The 16,985-nt window shown below is 41.4% G+C and overlaps 1 protein-coding gene across 1 annotated transcript in view; it reads right to left on the reverse strand.

The window, feature by feature from the left end:
- Positions 1-1,334: 1,334 nt before the first annotated feature.
- Positions 1,335-16,985, reverse strand: part of LOC104508135 (WASH complex subunit FAM21-like) — a 33,414-nt gene continuing 17,763 nt past the window's right edge. The window contains 12 exon segments of the mRNA XM_010149655.1: positions 1,335-1,819; positions 3,246-3,420; positions 4,017-4,622; positions 7,616-7,828; positions 8,492-8,554; positions 10,155-10,274; positions 11,328-11,423; positions 11,629-11,757; positions 13,760-13,949; positions 14,887-15,068; positions 15,971-16,082; positions 16,741-16,904. Coding sequence (XP_010147957.1) covers positions 1,683-1,819; positions 3,246-3,420; positions 4,017-4,622; positions 7,616-7,828; positions 8,492-8,554; positions 10,155-10,274; positions 11,328-11,423; positions 11,629-11,757; positions 13,760-13,949; positions 14,887-15,068; positions 15,971-16,082; positions 16,741-16,904 — 2,187 coding nt within the window. The 3' untranslated portion in view covers positions 1,335-1,682.

The following is a 16,985-nucleotide window of genomic DNA, read 5'->3' on the forward strand; positions in this document are numbered from 1 at the left end:
GAAATAGAAGAATCCACTGTCTTTCTGCTCTCTTCCCCAGTATGTCTTTGAAGCCCTTCTAAGCGCAGGAGAAAGGAGTAAAGAAGCAGTCCAAATCATGCATGAGGCATATGCAGCAGATGTAACACCTATAAATAAAGTGCAAGTGCTCTCACTGGAGACATGCATTTGTAAATAGCTCCCACATTCTTTTCCAAGCTGCTATTCCCAACTTACCCCCCACTTCACATTAATCACTGCCAGGCCCACCTATGGCGAAAATCAATACATGATGTTTCTCCTTTATCCCTTCCAACCTTTCCTTTGGCTTTACCCTCATTAGTGGTAGAAGCTTTAGCTGTATTATTTACTGTGTCTGATACAGTAACTCCAACTTGAGAAACAAGAGACTGAAGCAGATGTCTCAGAACAAGGGCTTCAGTGAAAGTGGAAATTGCTCTCAAAGTCCTCTGAGCACATGCTTTAAATTCACAGAGAGCAGAACAGCCTTAAGAGTTGAAGATAAAGTAGTACATTGCTGTCATAAAACCACAACATGTAGTTTTAAAGTCAGAATTGCAAGCAGCCTCTAGTAAAAGAAAAGAAACGTTTGATCCTTCTGCATTTATACATTTGCTCTGCTTGTATGTGTGCACGAGAGCAAGTGTCTACCATTTGGCATCAAGTGTGGTTAGTGGCATCAGTTCCAGAAAGGCAGTCTAGAAAATACAGGAAGCAAGAAGGTTAAGCCAAATGCACTGGGCAGTTAAAGGGATTTCACAGACTAGTGACCTGTAAAGAGCCCACAGTGTGTCATGGAGGAGAAAAGAAAGCAGACAGCAAAGCCTTTGGGCACAAGCAAGTCTCTGCACTGAGGTATGCACACAGGCCTGTTAACCTGGAAGAGACCAAGCATGCTCAGTACAGATGAACTCCTTGGAAAATGTTATTTACAAAACTCTGGCAAATCCAGATAGGTGACAAGTCTCATTTAGCGGCTTACAACTTGAACAGAAGACAAGGTTAGGTTTCTGTTGTTTTCATGGAGCACTAGGTGCTCATCTGTAACACACTTACTGGAACAGAAGAAGTTTTAACTATTGTTATTTTTATACATAATATTAGCTGCCAATATCTCTACCTGGTGTCAAGTCCTGCACTAAAATTTATTAGCTGCTTGATTACATACGAGGAGAAGCTGTACCTGATAACAAAACCCGGCCTTACCCTAACATAAGCTCAGTAGATTGGCAGCTGACCCAGACAAGGCATGGTAGTGGTTTTGGTTGTTTTCCAAGTCATGATGCAGACATCCTTAGCAAGCAGTAAACAGCAAAGACATACATACAGATCTGGTTTAACAGACTCCATTTACTATTTATCAGTTATTTTCTCTATAGATCTGTTTAATAAACCAAACTATACTTTGTATAATAGATTACTTCATTGCAGGTATTGCACAGGCTATATTCATCTGGGCACCATGGAAATAAGATAGCAGGAGGTTACTGTCTTCTTTTAAAAAATATATCATTTTAGCACAGTTAGACCCAGCACAAGAGAATACTAACCATTTAAAATGGGTAATCTCATTTAAATATCCACAGCCATCTCATTTCAGCTCTACTGGATTAGAGAATCCAGAGTATTAGTACTGGACAGGGCATAAGGAAGGCCTCCTCTCTGCAACACGCTCCCCTTGGCTACTGGCCTCCAAAGGCATTCAGTGGGTCATCAAATGTACTGAGTGTCTTGCTTTCACATTTTGCTTCTGAGGCTGTTTGGGAAGATCTGCTTTTGGGAATGGGTATCTTGACTTGGCTGCTAGAGAAGATATCATCTAAAGGGGGAGAAAAAAAAATTAATGTTAAGTGACTGCCAAACAGAAGTAACATTGTACATAAGAGTCTCCAGCAAACAGCAATGACTGCCAAGGACATTCTGTGATAAACAAATGCTTTCCTGCTGCTTGTGATTCTAGATGCATTTGTAAGGACATACGTGGGAGCTGTTAGCTTTAAGTCCAATTAAGAATATTTTTTCTTCTCAGCAGAGCAGAATAATACTTGTATTTTATAACATGTTCAAACTCTCATAAGCATTTGAGAAGTACTAATAAATTAAACCTCCACAAAAAATTCCATTGTGCAAGTGTCATCCCTCTTATCTAGAACATTAGTGTCCTGAGGGACCTGAGAGATCCAAGAGCTGCCTATGTGCTGCCAAAGAAAATCAGAAAAGATGGTACTTGCTAGCAACTTCTGTTGCGACATCACTAGCTGTACACAGCTAAGATGCAGAGAGGCAGACAGCTACAACCATAAATATTCAAAGAGTCCAAGAACCAAGATCTCCCACCACTTTCCTCAATACAAGCATTTCTATTATGAATAACTAGGACCGCAAAGTGGAAAAATATCACGGTGCTACTAAGACAGAGTTCTCTCCCTAAGGATAACAACAAGTAGAAATGAAGCCCTCCAACCCAGATAGCCTGTGCCAGCAGCAGAGCTCACAGACCTGCAGTCTGCACTCTGGCTAGTGCCGCTCCTGTTCAGGACTGTGCTTATGAAAAGAGATGGAGCTGGCACCATACACATGCTGAAGTGTTGTCCTGAGGTTTCCTGGGCACACAACAGCTGATCTCTTCCTATACACTAAGGTTCTAAATTTAGGATACTCAGATTATGCTGCTGGATTATGAGGGGATAAAAAAAAAAATTACAAGACTAAGACAGGTGGATCACTAGTCATTCACAAGGCCAGTATAAGTAGCACATAACTGGTCTTGAATCCCTATTAAGAAAACACTGGTCTTATACAGAGGTTAATACCCATTTACTGGTCCAGAGTATAAAAACTAGCATTTCAGCCTTCAGCACGTATCCTAACCTTAAGCAGAGGCCAAGCAGAGAGTAGCCTATCACAATGTCCTTGCCTTACTCTTCTTGCTATTTCTTCCACTCCAGCATGTGTCTGCTACTATGCTGATCATAGGGATTACATGGGAATAATCCAGGACAGTGTTTCAGCACAAGAGCATTTCAGAAAGGCAGTAAAACAGAGTAATCCCCTACTGGCATCACTCCAAAGCCAGAAGCTATCACGTGGATTAGCTTCCCAGCAGGAAAAGTTAAAATCCAAAGATGACCAGAATTTTTAGAGCATTGAAAAGTTAAAAGAAAGCAAAGGGTTCTAAAACATTTTCAATGAATGCAACGCAGCACAATATTATGAGATCTAACAGCAAGACATTAGGCACTTACCCATATCATCATCAAATATGGATTTTTGTTCCACCTTTTTCTTGGTCCTCTTTTCTTTTGGTTTTACAGTGAGATCCGCAAAAATATCAATGTTATCATCAAACAGGTTAGTCTCTGGCATTTTCTCTTTCACTTTGTTCATTGGTTTAACTGCCTCAGTAGCAAATATATCATCCTTGGAGCAAAGCATAGAGAGATCATCAATACACAACACACTTCAAGAGAATAGTCAAGTTATCTGTTCACACCAGCTGAGATGTTTGAGAAACCCAGCCTTGGGTTTCTCAAACCCAAGAAGTTTGAGTCCTTTCTCCCCACAGAGGACTTGAGAGAAGTGCCTCAGTGTGGGATTATGCACAGGTCAAGTACAGCACACCAAGTATCAGCTACTCAGCCTGCCAACTTTATTCCCTTTAAAAAAGGGTTATCTGAGTTGCTGTGCATTAAACAGAAAGCCAACAGCTGAGAACCAAATACTTTATTACTCTGAAAAAGGTCATAATCATAGGTGTGTTGTCACAGAACACTTAGTAACATGTCTGCTCTGTGTTTAAACTCCACCTTTTAATCCACTCTTGCTAACAGGGGGGTGAACATCCAAAGAAAGGGTTTCTATTGCCCAGCAGCAGAGTAGGATTGACAGTTTACTTCACTACCTATCTTGCACATCCCATCCTATTCAGCTGCCTCCATTAAACCTGTGTCTAAGTAAAGAGTTCTGCTTAAGGCCCTGGGGATCAAAGAGGCCAAAGTGGCAGGCTCAACCATTACCTCAAAGATATCTTGGGCAGCAGGGTCAACATCTTGCCAGATAGCAGATTTCAACTCCTTTTTTCCAGTTTTCTGACAAGTGAAGAGAGAGTCTTCCTCCAAAAAAGGTATAGGGCTGCTTTTTGTTGAAGATTTTTGCTGTTCAGGCTGGAAAAGATCATTGCTGTCCTGATCACTCAGAGCAGACTGATCAGGCTTTTTCTCCTTGCTCTTGATGGGTTTGTTAGCCACACTGTCTGGCATTCCCTCCTTTAACTTTGGTTGTGCAGCTGGTCTGGATGTTGAGCTGCTTCCAAAAAGATCTTCTGATTCAAACAGATCATCCCCTGGGTTTGTGGATTCTGGAGGAAGGAAGGAATTTGTCCCAGCAGGCAGAACACTGCCATGAGCTGGTAGTGACAAGCCAGAGATAAATCCATTTTCTTTGGACTCTGCTTCTGTACCAAGAGGCTCCTTTATGTTCACTACTGCTGATGTCTGTTTTGGTAGAGAGTTCTGTGATTCTTTAGCACTATCCACCTCCTCACTCTCTTCAGACTCTTGGGCAGCTAGACGGCGAGCCATTCTGCTAGGTGGTCTTCGTTTCCCTGTAACCTTGATCCTGGTCTGCAAGAATGGAGTAAAAGCAAAGCAGGGTTACACAAAAAGAAAACCCCCACACTGCACAGAAGACAAGTTAGGATTCCTGTTGTTTCCTTGTAGCACTTTGTCCACCTTCACAACATCCCAATTAACAAGCATTACCCATTTCATACTAGCACACCAAAACTGAACTAACTACAGGTCCTGATCACAACTCTGGTTTAAGTAACTTAAGCAGCTACATGTACATTTAAACACAAGCTCAGTTGGGCATCACAAGCAAGGAATGCTGAGCAGACACTGATTTAAGTTATGGGAAGAAACTGCAGGAATTGCACATCATCAGCTCAGCATCATCCATTCTCACCATTTTTCAGAAAGGGGAAAGATGGGCAAGTGGGATATTCAAGCTTGGAGTAGCTTGCAGGAAGGTTCAGAAAAATAACCCGAGACTTCTGATTTGCTGCCCTCTGATCATTCCGCAGCAGGTGGAACTGGGGTATAAAAGCAACAGCACTCGCAAGTCGAGAGTCACAACACAGGTCAGCAAGTCACTCTAGCTCTCGGCTTTAGCTTATACCTCAATCAGTCTGATAGCTTGATGATCCAGGGGCTTCTGCAGTGCATTTGGTCTGTTCAAGTCATGACTAATTATGTTTTCCATTTAATTTCATTTTATGTATAGCCTCCTGCAGTTCATTCCTCTGCTGCTTTTAAAGAAGGTCCCCTGCAAGTTTCCATTAGAGCCTGCACCATATCCCACATGGACAGAAGTATTCACACAAGTTAACAGATCAGTACAACTCCTCTTCCCTTTTGTTAATTGCTGTGTTGGAGAAGGACAATCTGGGTGAATATGCTATAACACAGCTTAAAGGAGCCACATGCTTTTGTCAGAATCATTGTAGAAGCATATCTGTGTTCATAGCATGGCTTAAAAAGAAAAAAGGGAAGTTATGACTGAAGGGAGATGCATTTGAAATGAACCAATTCCTGCTCCATGCACTGTTCTTTGAAAGGAGAGCCAGAATGCTGGGTAAATTGCTTTGGTCTAGCCTTTGGGAAAAAATAAGTACATTTGGCTGCATGTATTTACAGCTTCAACTCAAATGTGAAAGGTTCAAGAAGCAATGACATGCCACAATTGAAACATGTAACTTGAGCCACAAAAAGCATTCACTGTATAGTTACTGAAATGCTTCTTCTCAGATTACTTCTGCAAACAAACATGCATTATCACTATGGTAAAATGAACATTTGAGCTTGAATATACACAGCTACATGAGCTCTATCCTTTTGCAAGCCCATCTGTTTAAAAGTATCACAATAGAGGGTTTTGCCTGTTGTGCAGGACATGCTGCTATCGGAAACAACTATGCCTACATGGTAATGCATCAGCCTGAAGTACAAGCTTCAAACCCATTAGAGACTAAGGGGTCATGTTAGCCCTTGTGGTGACAGCTGCTGCATCTTCCAGAGTCATCTCTGCTGCTCATCTGAAAACGATCAGCCCCAGCAGCATTAAGGAAAGAAAGAATCAAAGTTAAGATCCTAAGTTATCTTATTCAAATTTCTGCTCTCAGGAAACCCAATAGATTTATAAAATCATAAGCACCCAGGCCAAATCTTAGCTACGTGGTTTAAGCTTTTTTTTTTTTTTTTTTTTTAAACAAAGAACCACTTAGAATATGCCTTTCTCAGTCGATAAAGTAAAATGTATGAATAAAAAAAGAAGTGAGTCAGGAGGCAGAGATCTGCCATGTCAAAGGCTGTAATACTTTTTTTGTTTTGGTTCTGCGTGGGTTTTTTCTTTGAAGACAAAGCTTTTGTTTGAAAAAGAATTGGGAGTTGCAGTTCAGGACGTGACATTTTTTCCCACAGCAGAAGTAAAGGTCAACCTACAGCAGTGTTGTGTTCTTGATACGGTGCCACAGCAGCTGTCCATAATGTATTTTATAGTTAGCCTTGAGAGATGCCTTTTTTTTTTTTATAACTTTCAGGTTGGCATCTCCTGGGACAGGAGATGTTATGCTAAAATACCTTTAACCTTGTGCTGGTTTTGGTCAGGACGGAGTTAATTTTCTTCACAGTAGCTGGTATGAGGTTATGTTTTGGATTTGTGCTGAGAAGAGTACTGATAACACTGGTGGTTTTTAGTTGATGCTAAGCAGTGCTTGCACCAATTCAAGGACTTTTTCAGCTTCCCATACCACAAACCTATATTCCCAACTTTCTTGCTACAAGCAGTAAGGGGGACAACACATAGTTCAGACAGCTAACCCAAACTAACCAAGGAGTATTTCATTCCATTCAACATCATGCTTAGTATACAAGACAGGGGTGGGGTATCGTTTGTGGTGGGTCAGTTGGTTTTCTTAGCTGCTTGCTGGCTTTTGAGGCCTTGCTCTGACTGTGGTGTGATTTCTTTCTCAGGCTCAGACTGCTGCGACCGCTCTTGGGCTCTCTGGCTCCGCCTCTCACTACTTGTGACTTGGCTGTGTATCAGTCAGTGGGTGGTGAGCAACGGAATAATTTGTTTTATTTTCCATTATTTTCATTACGTATTATTGTTAGTATTATTAGTATTGTTATAATTATTATTATCACTATTTTATTCATTTATATTCATTTACTAAATTGTCCTTATCTCAATCCATGATCTTCCTTGACTTTTCCTCTGATTCTCCTCCTCCAGTGGAGGAGGAGGGAGGTAAGCAAGTGGTTGAGTGGTACGTGACTGCTAGCTGGGATTAAACCATGACAAACCTACAGGGAAAACCACTGTATTTGGGGAATGTACACATTTACCATAAAAAGGTACAGAATTAGGCATACACATAAGCCCTTACAGAGCTAAGAACGTAGCAGGCTTGACTTTCTCTTCAGTGATCATTCCTCCATGTAGAGTCAGATAGACTACACTGTTCACAGAACCTGAATATCAAAACACCAATTCCTGCGTGAGGACAGACTGTGTTTTTAATCCCCCTTTTTATCTTTCTAAATACCAAGGTTACCTTATTGGCACTGTGTAAGGTATCCGCTTGCATAGGCTGATCAAAGCTTACACCTAGCTCTTCATTTTTTCCTGCAGTAGAGAACGCTTGGCTGTTCTGTACATCCTTGGGCTCATGCAGTGGAGTGTCCAGAACTGGTAAGGGTGACTTCACATTGGAAACCTTAGACATTGCACCAGGTAGTAAGGCTGCAGGATTAATAGCTAAGTTAGCCTACAAAACAAGCATACACACAAAAAGAGATCAAGTTAATACTGCTGAAGAAGCATGACTCCAGAGAAAGCAGCAAGAACTAGCATATGTAGGCATTCAAGTTTTACTTCTACAAGTGCCTGGCCTTTCTCACACCTACGCACTTCTGCGTCTCCCACATCCTCTGTCTCACTAAGTCTGTGGAGTGCTCAACACTATCATTCTGTATAAGAGCTTCTGGAACAGCATGGCCACATTATGTCACACCAAACATCTATGTAACTCAGTGTCCTGTCTGAGAACAATAATAGTTCTGATATTAAGAGTGATACTGTGATACAGTTATTAGTTATTTCATGTCAAAAGAGGGATATAATCAAACCCCCAAATCCCTGAGTCTCTGAACATACTTAAAATAGCGCTGTGAAGAATAGCAGGTCAAAGAAGAGCCCACCCTCCACCCCCCAAATAGAGTAAATAGTGCTGCTCAGAGTCAGGTCTGAAACAGGAGGGGGAAATATTAAACATGCAATACAGAAAAAGTAATAGAAAATATGCCATCTGAAAAAAAAATTAATTGCAAGAGTAAGATAAGGAAGTAAAAAGATTTTGTTTCAGGGAGATCCATCAGTGAGGTGGAAGATATTTCTTTTTGAAAGTCAAAATGCCAGTAAAGTTAATTACTTGTAGCTTTCCAATCCGAGATGAGGGCTCTTTGGTTTTAATGGGAACAGGACCTGTAGATTTCTGCACAAAATTACACTGCATTAAACAAGTGGACAAGTTGTTATCAACCAGACCATAGTTTTCATTTTAATACATCTGTAGAAAGCAGATCACTGCTTACCAATTTCTTCTGAAGATATGTTACTGTCACATTCTACCACCACAGCTACAGTCACTCAATTTCAGCTTCAGTTCCTCACAAGCCTCACCTTCACTATCATATTTCATTCCACCCTCCTTCTACCCAATATTATACTTCGCCATAGCAACCCAACAACTCCCATCTTCTCCAGGTCACACACACCAACAGTCAGACTGTGACAGCTACCATCCTCCTCCTCCTTGCTTATTCCCTCTCCTAAGAGCCTCTGAAGCCATGCTGCTAGATCATGATATAATTAACTTTTCTTTTTGTGACTGGCTATAATAGGGCCACAGGCTTCAATGAAGCCCACATGGAAGCCAAGAGGGCTACAAAATTGTACCTGCAAGGAAAAAAGCTTCAGAGAAGTCAGTGCTCCTCTACAGAAAGCAGACCAGTGTCAGAAATAAGACTAGACTAAAAGAGCAAGAGCAGCTGTTTGGTCAGTACTAGGGTCAGTAGTACTTGGGTCAGTACTAGGACTCGGGGATAAACCAAACCAGTTAAGGTACTCTTCCCAGGACTTGCTCACCACAAGTTTGTAGTTTACCATGGTTCTGTGAGCTAGGCTGTACAGTTGTTGGTGTGACTGGGCAGTGAGAGCTCCTTCAGCCAGGCTGAAGTACTCAAGGGTTTGCAAGGGTTAGGACACTGGTTTGAGGGGTCTCAATAGCATGACAGAGGAATCCCAGTATCTGAGGAGATAATTCTCCACTTAAATGCATGTAGTGTTCAGCTGAATCTCAGACAGGTGGAGATCATTCCTATACCAGGCTCTCAGTAGCTACAAAAAAAGGGAAGATGAGTGTGGTTCCACACTTCAAGGAATACTTCACCATAAGGGAAGACAGGCTAATTACTACAGGGTTGCTCTGTGTTCCTCAGCCCAAGGGAGGAAAAAAAAACCCCAACACCCACCCCCCAAAATGAAAAGCTAATTCCTACAGATGGAAATCCAACAAGCAGCTCTGGTGAGGCACAAGCCAGAATTCAGATCCAGACTGCCTCTACCAGAGACCTTTACTTCTGCAATATTAAGGACAGGAGTAGGAGTCTTGTTTGCTTATCAAGTCTCCAAGATAAGACTCTCAACAGCCACAGATTTGTGCTGCATGCCCTGATCTCCTTTCTGAGAAAGCCTTTACCTATACTTTAAAGATCACATTCAATCCAACAGGCACTGGCACTTCAGAGAACAATGAACAACCCATTTTCAATCCAACTGGACCTGAGGTGTAGTCCTTCACTGCCTTGTACTTTGCCCTTATAATTGTTTTGGCAATGAATACAAACAATGTATCAATAGCGTTTTAATTTCTTGCTAGTAACAGTGCACCTGCTGATAAAGCAGAGACAAGTTTGGTCACACTGTCCCTTTGCAGCCAGTGAATCCAGGCATTAGTTTTGATCTTTTCAGGAGATTTACTTAAAACAAAACAATACATCTCCTTTTTCTTTGTACAAGATTCAGGTACTTGCCTCTGTAACTGCTGCCTTCAGAGCTTCGTCTTGTTTGGCACTTAAAGCATTTTCTACAGGGTTACTGCTCTCCAAGGAAGGGCTAGTACTGGCCTTGAGTGTTTTCTTTTCAGCTATTTTCTGAAAGCATTAAGAGCACAAGTCAACATGAATTTGGTAAAAGCATGGTCTGCAGATAAAAAGACAAAACAACCAAGCCAAATTTTCTTTTAAATCTTGCTTCAAACAAAAAAACCTAGCCACATCTTTTGACTCTGCAGTGCACAGCAGGCATCGCCTTTTGGCCCTGCAATGACAAGGGCCTTCCACTCCTCCGTTAATTCAGCCTACCAAGCCTTTGCTGTGTATGCTAACAATAAATAATAAGAGTTTCAATAAACTTCCAAATGCATACATATTTCTTCATGCACAGGACAGCAGGGAAAATAAAAGCACAAATCTAGTTGAGGAACACTGCTATTTTTGTGTTTTAAAGCAAATGGGGTCTATATATAGCTGCCAGGTGCTAATTACTCAAGACCACCCCTTCCATAGTCATCAAAGAATTGTTTCCAAGAACTATTGCCAGTTTTCTAGCCTAACTTCCAGCTACAGACATGAAAACAGACTACAGGAAAAGTTGGCTTCAATTTAATTAAGCTAAATACATTCAGAGTAGCAGTTTAGAATGTATGTTAGGCCTTGACCTTGGTCCATCTTTAATGCAGTTTAGTTCATTCCTGCAGCTGCTCACCCTCTGAAAACAATCCAGCGATCACAAGGATTTTAATACCACATTCATTACCCTAAATCAAACCAACCTGGAGAGACTTTAATTACATAAGTCACAGGCTCATCAGTCATGCATGACCTACAGGGAAGTAACATTAGCAAGCTGAACAATGAAATAACTAAATAATACAAACTCTACTACTGTAATTTCTCTAGCACCTAAGCCAGTCTCAGTGGTACACAAAACCAAAAAGAATCCAATCTTCTCATTGCAACTTTGAGAGACCTAATGCATCTGTTTGCTCCCTATGTCTTCAGGGTTACAATGGCCATTCCTATGCTTTCAAAAAGATTTGAGAAGTCACCTCGTTTCTTGTGGGAATACATATGGAAAAAAATCCCTTCCATACACTTCTTTCCAACATCTTTTATATAAGCCATTTACAGCAGAGGAACAGATACCGGAAGGTTTGTTTTAGCAGTACTGAAGAGGTCATCATCATCGTCATCCCCAAAAAGCCCTCCTCCAGATGATGGCTTCAGGATACGGTTTGCAGACTAAAGAGACAAAGGATAAAGAAAAGATGTGTGACAGATGGAAAGCACAACTCCTTTGGCCCGTGATGCCTGAATTGATATTAGCACTTGGTCCTCCCTGGAAATCAGTGACTTTGAAGCTGTGTTCAAACAAGGAGCACCAGGAGGCTGCGCTCTTCAGAGACTGGTTGTAAATAGCAGGTTCAGAATTGTACTTTGAACTCACCATCGACTTTTTGGGGCTGGCAAAGAGGTCGACATCTGGATCGTTGTCCTTCTGAAGCTTATGACTAAAGAGGAGCTCTTCATCTTGAAAGACTCCAGTGCTTTTGGGTCGAGTACTTTTCTCAGAAGACTGGAAGGAGAGGAGAAAGGTCCACACAGTGAGAAACTCCCACCTTACGGAGGTTATTTCCCTAGAGATAAGGCAGGTTACAATTCACCTGAGGCTACACTAGGACCCTGCTAACAAAAATACAATTTAATTGCCAGCAATATATTTAACTTTGACCAAATTTGCAAAACTTACAGTGTAAATATTTATTTTCATTGTTCAATTTGATATGAAAACATTAACCAAAATGTATCTGTGCCTGCTGTTCTGAGATCAAGCCAATACTATTTACCTGTAAAGCTTCCTTAGAATGGAATTAAAAAACGCTAAGGTTTCAGTATGTTACCATGAGTGTACAGTAATGTTTAAATTTTAGTAAGACTTTTATGCCTTGAATTTTTCAGCTGACGGTACAGGACAGAGAAGAGAGCAAGAGAATCTGGTTAATTATCTTCCTGAGCTACCTTTTTAAAAAAAGAATAAAATGAAATTAAAAACCCAAACCCAGAGTTCAAGACCTGTAATGCTATTATTGTTGATAGATTCCCTGTTCTCCTCCTGTTAAAGCAAACACACCCCCACAATGAAGAACAGAACATATTGTCTGCCTTTGGAAAGAACTTGTACTTTCAAGTTTGCTGGTGGGAAGGGGGAAGGTTGACAGTCAAACATTTCATCTTATCAGCCCTCCACTATCTGAGGAAAACCAACCAACGGCAGCTGCTTGGGCACCAAAAATGATTCCTTTCTATGATCATGGACACTGTATGCACCCAGGTCTCACTTTCAAAAGGCAAAGGCCCCATTGAACATCTAGGTAAAGTCCAGTACCTATGTCTCACCACCCAGCCATCTCTTAAAGACCAATGCAAATGAAAGGGTGCCTCTTAAGAGCATGACTGATTGTCCAGCAGCGTGCCATCAGACTCAAACTCCAAGCAGTAGGGCATTAATCATAAGAATAAAGCCCAATTCTCGCCGTCCAAGTCTCCAGAAGCCCTAATGAGCTGCCTACTAAAGCTATTTTCCAGTACAACATTTCTGGTATGTACACGCTTGTCCTATGATTTTTATTACTGCTCCATTCTCAGGCTCTGTGCACCAGCTTTAATTCTGTATCAAAAGCCAAGTGACATTATTTTACAGCACTAGAATTGACATTTATGCTGATACATGAAAACCTAATGCACATCTAGTAGTGCCCACACATAAAACTCAGCGTATTAAGCTGAGATAAGCAAGGAAAATAGTAGCATCTTTCAGATTTGCCCATCAAAAAGATTAAGTCCTAAATTACCTATTCTGATTTTTGCATGAATATGCATTTCAGCACCTTAATCACTTGGTGACTGTTACATGCTGACAGCCGAGTACTTTGAAGGAAAGATTTGAAAGGATTTGTATCTTCCCAAATTCATAGGACAGGCATGGCTTCCTGCAACCATCTCACAAAGTGCTCCACCCAAAAAAACAGACACAGATACTATATCAGGAAAGCCTGACAGCAAGAATATGGCAACTGGAGGCTTTTTTAAAAAAGTGAACATATACTTGAAAAACAAGTAAACTTAGAATTAAGATGATTCTTGCTGAAGCTAAGTCTACAGGCGTATATCCCCCCCAAGCAAACTGCAACAACATAAAGAAAAGAGATAAACCACAACGCTTCAAATTCCACATCCTTCTACTTCCTAGTAACTCTGAACTTCAGGGATAACTGGGGAATTGGTTCTGTACAGCAGGCATCAAATAGCTGCACCAAAACATCTGTACAGAATTTCTTTTCATACTTGCATGCAGCAAAAAACTTTGAAGTTAGTGGGATGGGAAAATTTATAATGGGATTTAGGATCATGGGGAAGAGAAGGAATAATTTCTCACACAATAATATGGAAGTTGAGAAATAGAGAGATTAACCTCCATAATATGTAAAGAGAGAACGGTAAAACGAAAACCTCCCTTAACAGTAGGGGTAGAAAGGTAGAAGAACTATTTCCTAGTGTTCAAGCTTCCCTAGACTCACCACATTAATTCTTTTCTGGCCATTTTTAATGCCATCATCATCTTCCAGTCTCTCCTCTTCCTCCTCCTCAAACAAGCTTAACACTTTCTTAGCTTGGGTCTTGACATCTTTCTCCAGAGCTGGCGGTGATGCTGCAAACAGATCTGAACTGCTAGCTGGCTCTAAGGATGCTGCTGCAAGAGGCTCCACCAAAAAAAAAAAAAACCACCAACATATTAGCCCATTATTTAGTTCATGTTTGCCCCCCAAAAACACTAACTTTCTTGGTTAAATGCCAGCAGTGGTCAGTTCTGCAATCCATTACCAAGCAGACAACTATATGCAACTCATTTTTCTTAAGCAGACAAAATAGCAATATGCAGATTAGCACAAGACAGTAGATAAAACCAGAACACACTTTATGGCTCTGAAGGGAACCCAAGTTTCTCTCTGTACCCTACACTGCAGTGCTGTTGATAAACAGCTTCCTATCTAAGTTTTCCTCCTCATCCGTATGTCAGGCTGCATTAAGCTGAGGTACCCAGTTCATGCAATTTGGGAGTAGGCAGCACTACCTGAACAATGCACTCAGTAAAGTGCAAAGCATGATAACTACTCCAGAAATTCATCAGCTGGTAGGTAATTCCTCAATAATCACACAGTAAGACCATGCCCAAGAGTAAATTCTGCTGAAGCTTCTTCAATAATGCACTCAATAATACACATCAGTACTGTTCTGTAACAGTGCTGCCCAGAGGAAATTCACAATACTGAAAGCCACAGTTACCAAGACCATTCATAGCTTAGACTATGTTAAAACCAAGTTACTGAGCTTGAAACAAAGCCTACGCATTAGTACAGGCTATCTTTTAAAGGAAAGCTCTTTCCATGTGAATAAAGATTATCCACCCTCCCAAAAAAAACCCATACAATTCTCTCATGAATGTCAGTTGGGAAACAACTTTTACATGTCATTTAATCAATTTGCTGTTTGATTGAAATGTAATTTTGGTAAATGGGAGAGAAGTTATTTTCTCCTTGGCAATAGAAGAGGTAATTCAGAAAAAGAATTCTGTCCCAGAGCTTACTTTTTTTTTTAAAACCAAACCTTTAATCAACTTTAGATTAAGGTAAGAAGATCCCTCACTTTTTCCTTTGTTTGCTGCCCTGCAACATCTGTTCCTTTAGGCACGGGAACTGCTCCAGGCTCTTCTAAACACCACAGTGTATCTTCCACCTGGTTAGACTTCGCTGCTGTATCTGGCAGATCTTCCTTTTCCTCTTTTTCTTCATTAAAGAAGGGTGGTGCTTGTGCTGATATTACTTTCTCCTGCAAAATTAAAAGAACGTTGTTTCATAAAATTGGTGGGTATAAGAAGCATATGCTGATGGGGGATGGCAGTCTCAGTTGCCTTCTGCAGGGATCTTGGACACTGGCAACATGCTTGACTTCCACCTTCCTCCCTTGGGATGTTCTGGTTTGAGACTTGATTTCTAGTGTTACAGGTTCTTGAGTTTGGTTGAATACTGACAGGAGACAGTTGCAAGCTTAGAGCAGATGCCCTGGGAATCCTGTCTGATTGGTGCACCATTTCCTGTGACTGCAGCAGCTAGACTTGGCTTGCCTGTTTCTTCTTCTATTCCCAAGCCCATTATCTTTATGGACCATGACAACAGTGTTCCTGATAAGCAGCAAGGCAAGGGGGGGGTGGGGGTAGGCGGCGCTGCACACACACATACAGTAATTTCCACTACAGATACAGCTGTGTTAAGCTTTTGCAACTTCTACTCTCAATTCCAAAGCACCACCAGACAGGCAGTACCCTATGGGCAAAGCTTGTAAGACAGAAAATAGCATAAGCACCCTCAGCAGAGGGCCAGTAAGAAGCCTGTAGACACATACGAACCAGCTTGGGTTGAGGTGCCAAAGGGTGAAGCTCTAGTCTGTTCCTTTCAATGGTATTTTATGGTTAAGAGCTCTCAAAGCATCCTCATGACAGGCTTTTAGCAAAAGCCAAACAAATTCAGGGTTAGTGGTCAAGAAAGTTTTGAAATCTCTATTAGACAGATGGCAGTAAGAAGTTTTACATGCACGAGTTCAGTCTGCCCTGTTCCCACTCCCAATTTCCTAAAACTTACATTGTCTAAACCAAGTTAATTCAGTACATAACAAGGAAGACAGACTATAAAAAGACTGTGTTCCACGTTAGATTTAAAAGAAAGGTGAGGTACCACTGTATCCTTAGCAGCTGAAGGAAGTAGTATTGATTGGGAGCTGAAGAGCGATTCTCCACTAATAGCATCATCTTCAAACAACAACGATACCTTCTGTGGCTTTCTTTGGCTGCAACGGAAGAGAGGAGAAAGTGGAAGATTCAGTGCAAAGGTTTCAGAGGCCAAGCACTACATCTGTTTAAAAGTATAACTTAGGACCATCATTTGCAGTAAGTGGTCCCAGATATAGGATTCAGTTTCCTCACTGTCTCAACAATTCTACCAACCTCCCTTCTTGTCTGCACAGCTTTCTGCAGAAGTTTCGATAAAAAGGTCAAGAGGATTTTATATCACAGGCAAGGAAATGGAGCCCAGTTCAGTGGTGACAAGGGAATGATCCACCACAGATGCAGAAGAGGTAAAAGAGTGCAGCCTTGCCCATTCCCATGCACACACCTCTACTCTCTCCTCAGCAGCAGCACCAAGGGACAACACTTGCAATACAGAATCATAGAATCACTAGGTTGGAAAAGACCTTAGAGATCATCCAGTCCTACCATATCTGTCCGCCACTAAACCATATCTCTCAGCACCTCATCCACCCGTCTCAAACACATCCAGGGATGGTGACTCCACCACCTCCCTGGGCAGCCTGTTCCAGTGTGTGATAACCCTTTCAGTGAAGAACTTCTTCCTTACGTCCAGTATGCTGGGGCCCATCCAGTTTTGAGGGCACAGCAGAGCTGTTCTGAAAAAATGTCCCTTCCCTCCCCTCCCAGGACTGTCACCTCTCTTTTGTGATTGCAAATAAATCTTCCTCATCCTCTTCCTCAAAGAGGCTCGTCTTCTTCACAGATTTAGCCTGATTGACAGTGCTAGCTGGTTTGGCAGGGTCCTCTTTTCTGTCATCTTCAGAAGGAAGTTTAGCTGGCTTGGATACATTCCAGTGTTCCTTAAAAATAAGCACCCTTAAGTTTTTGTCTGGGTTAAAGCCACTGTCCCATCTTCTCTATAAGCAGAAACACTTCAGCAT

This window comes from Eurypyga helias, unplaced genomic scaffold (assembly GCF_000690775.1).
Source record: "Eurypyga helias isolate BGI_N326 unplaced genomic scaffold, ASM69077v1 scaffold4854, whole genome shotgun sequence".
Lineage (NCBI taxonomy): Eukaryota > Metazoa > Chordata > Aves > Eurypygiformes > Eurypygidae > Eurypyga > Eurypyga helias.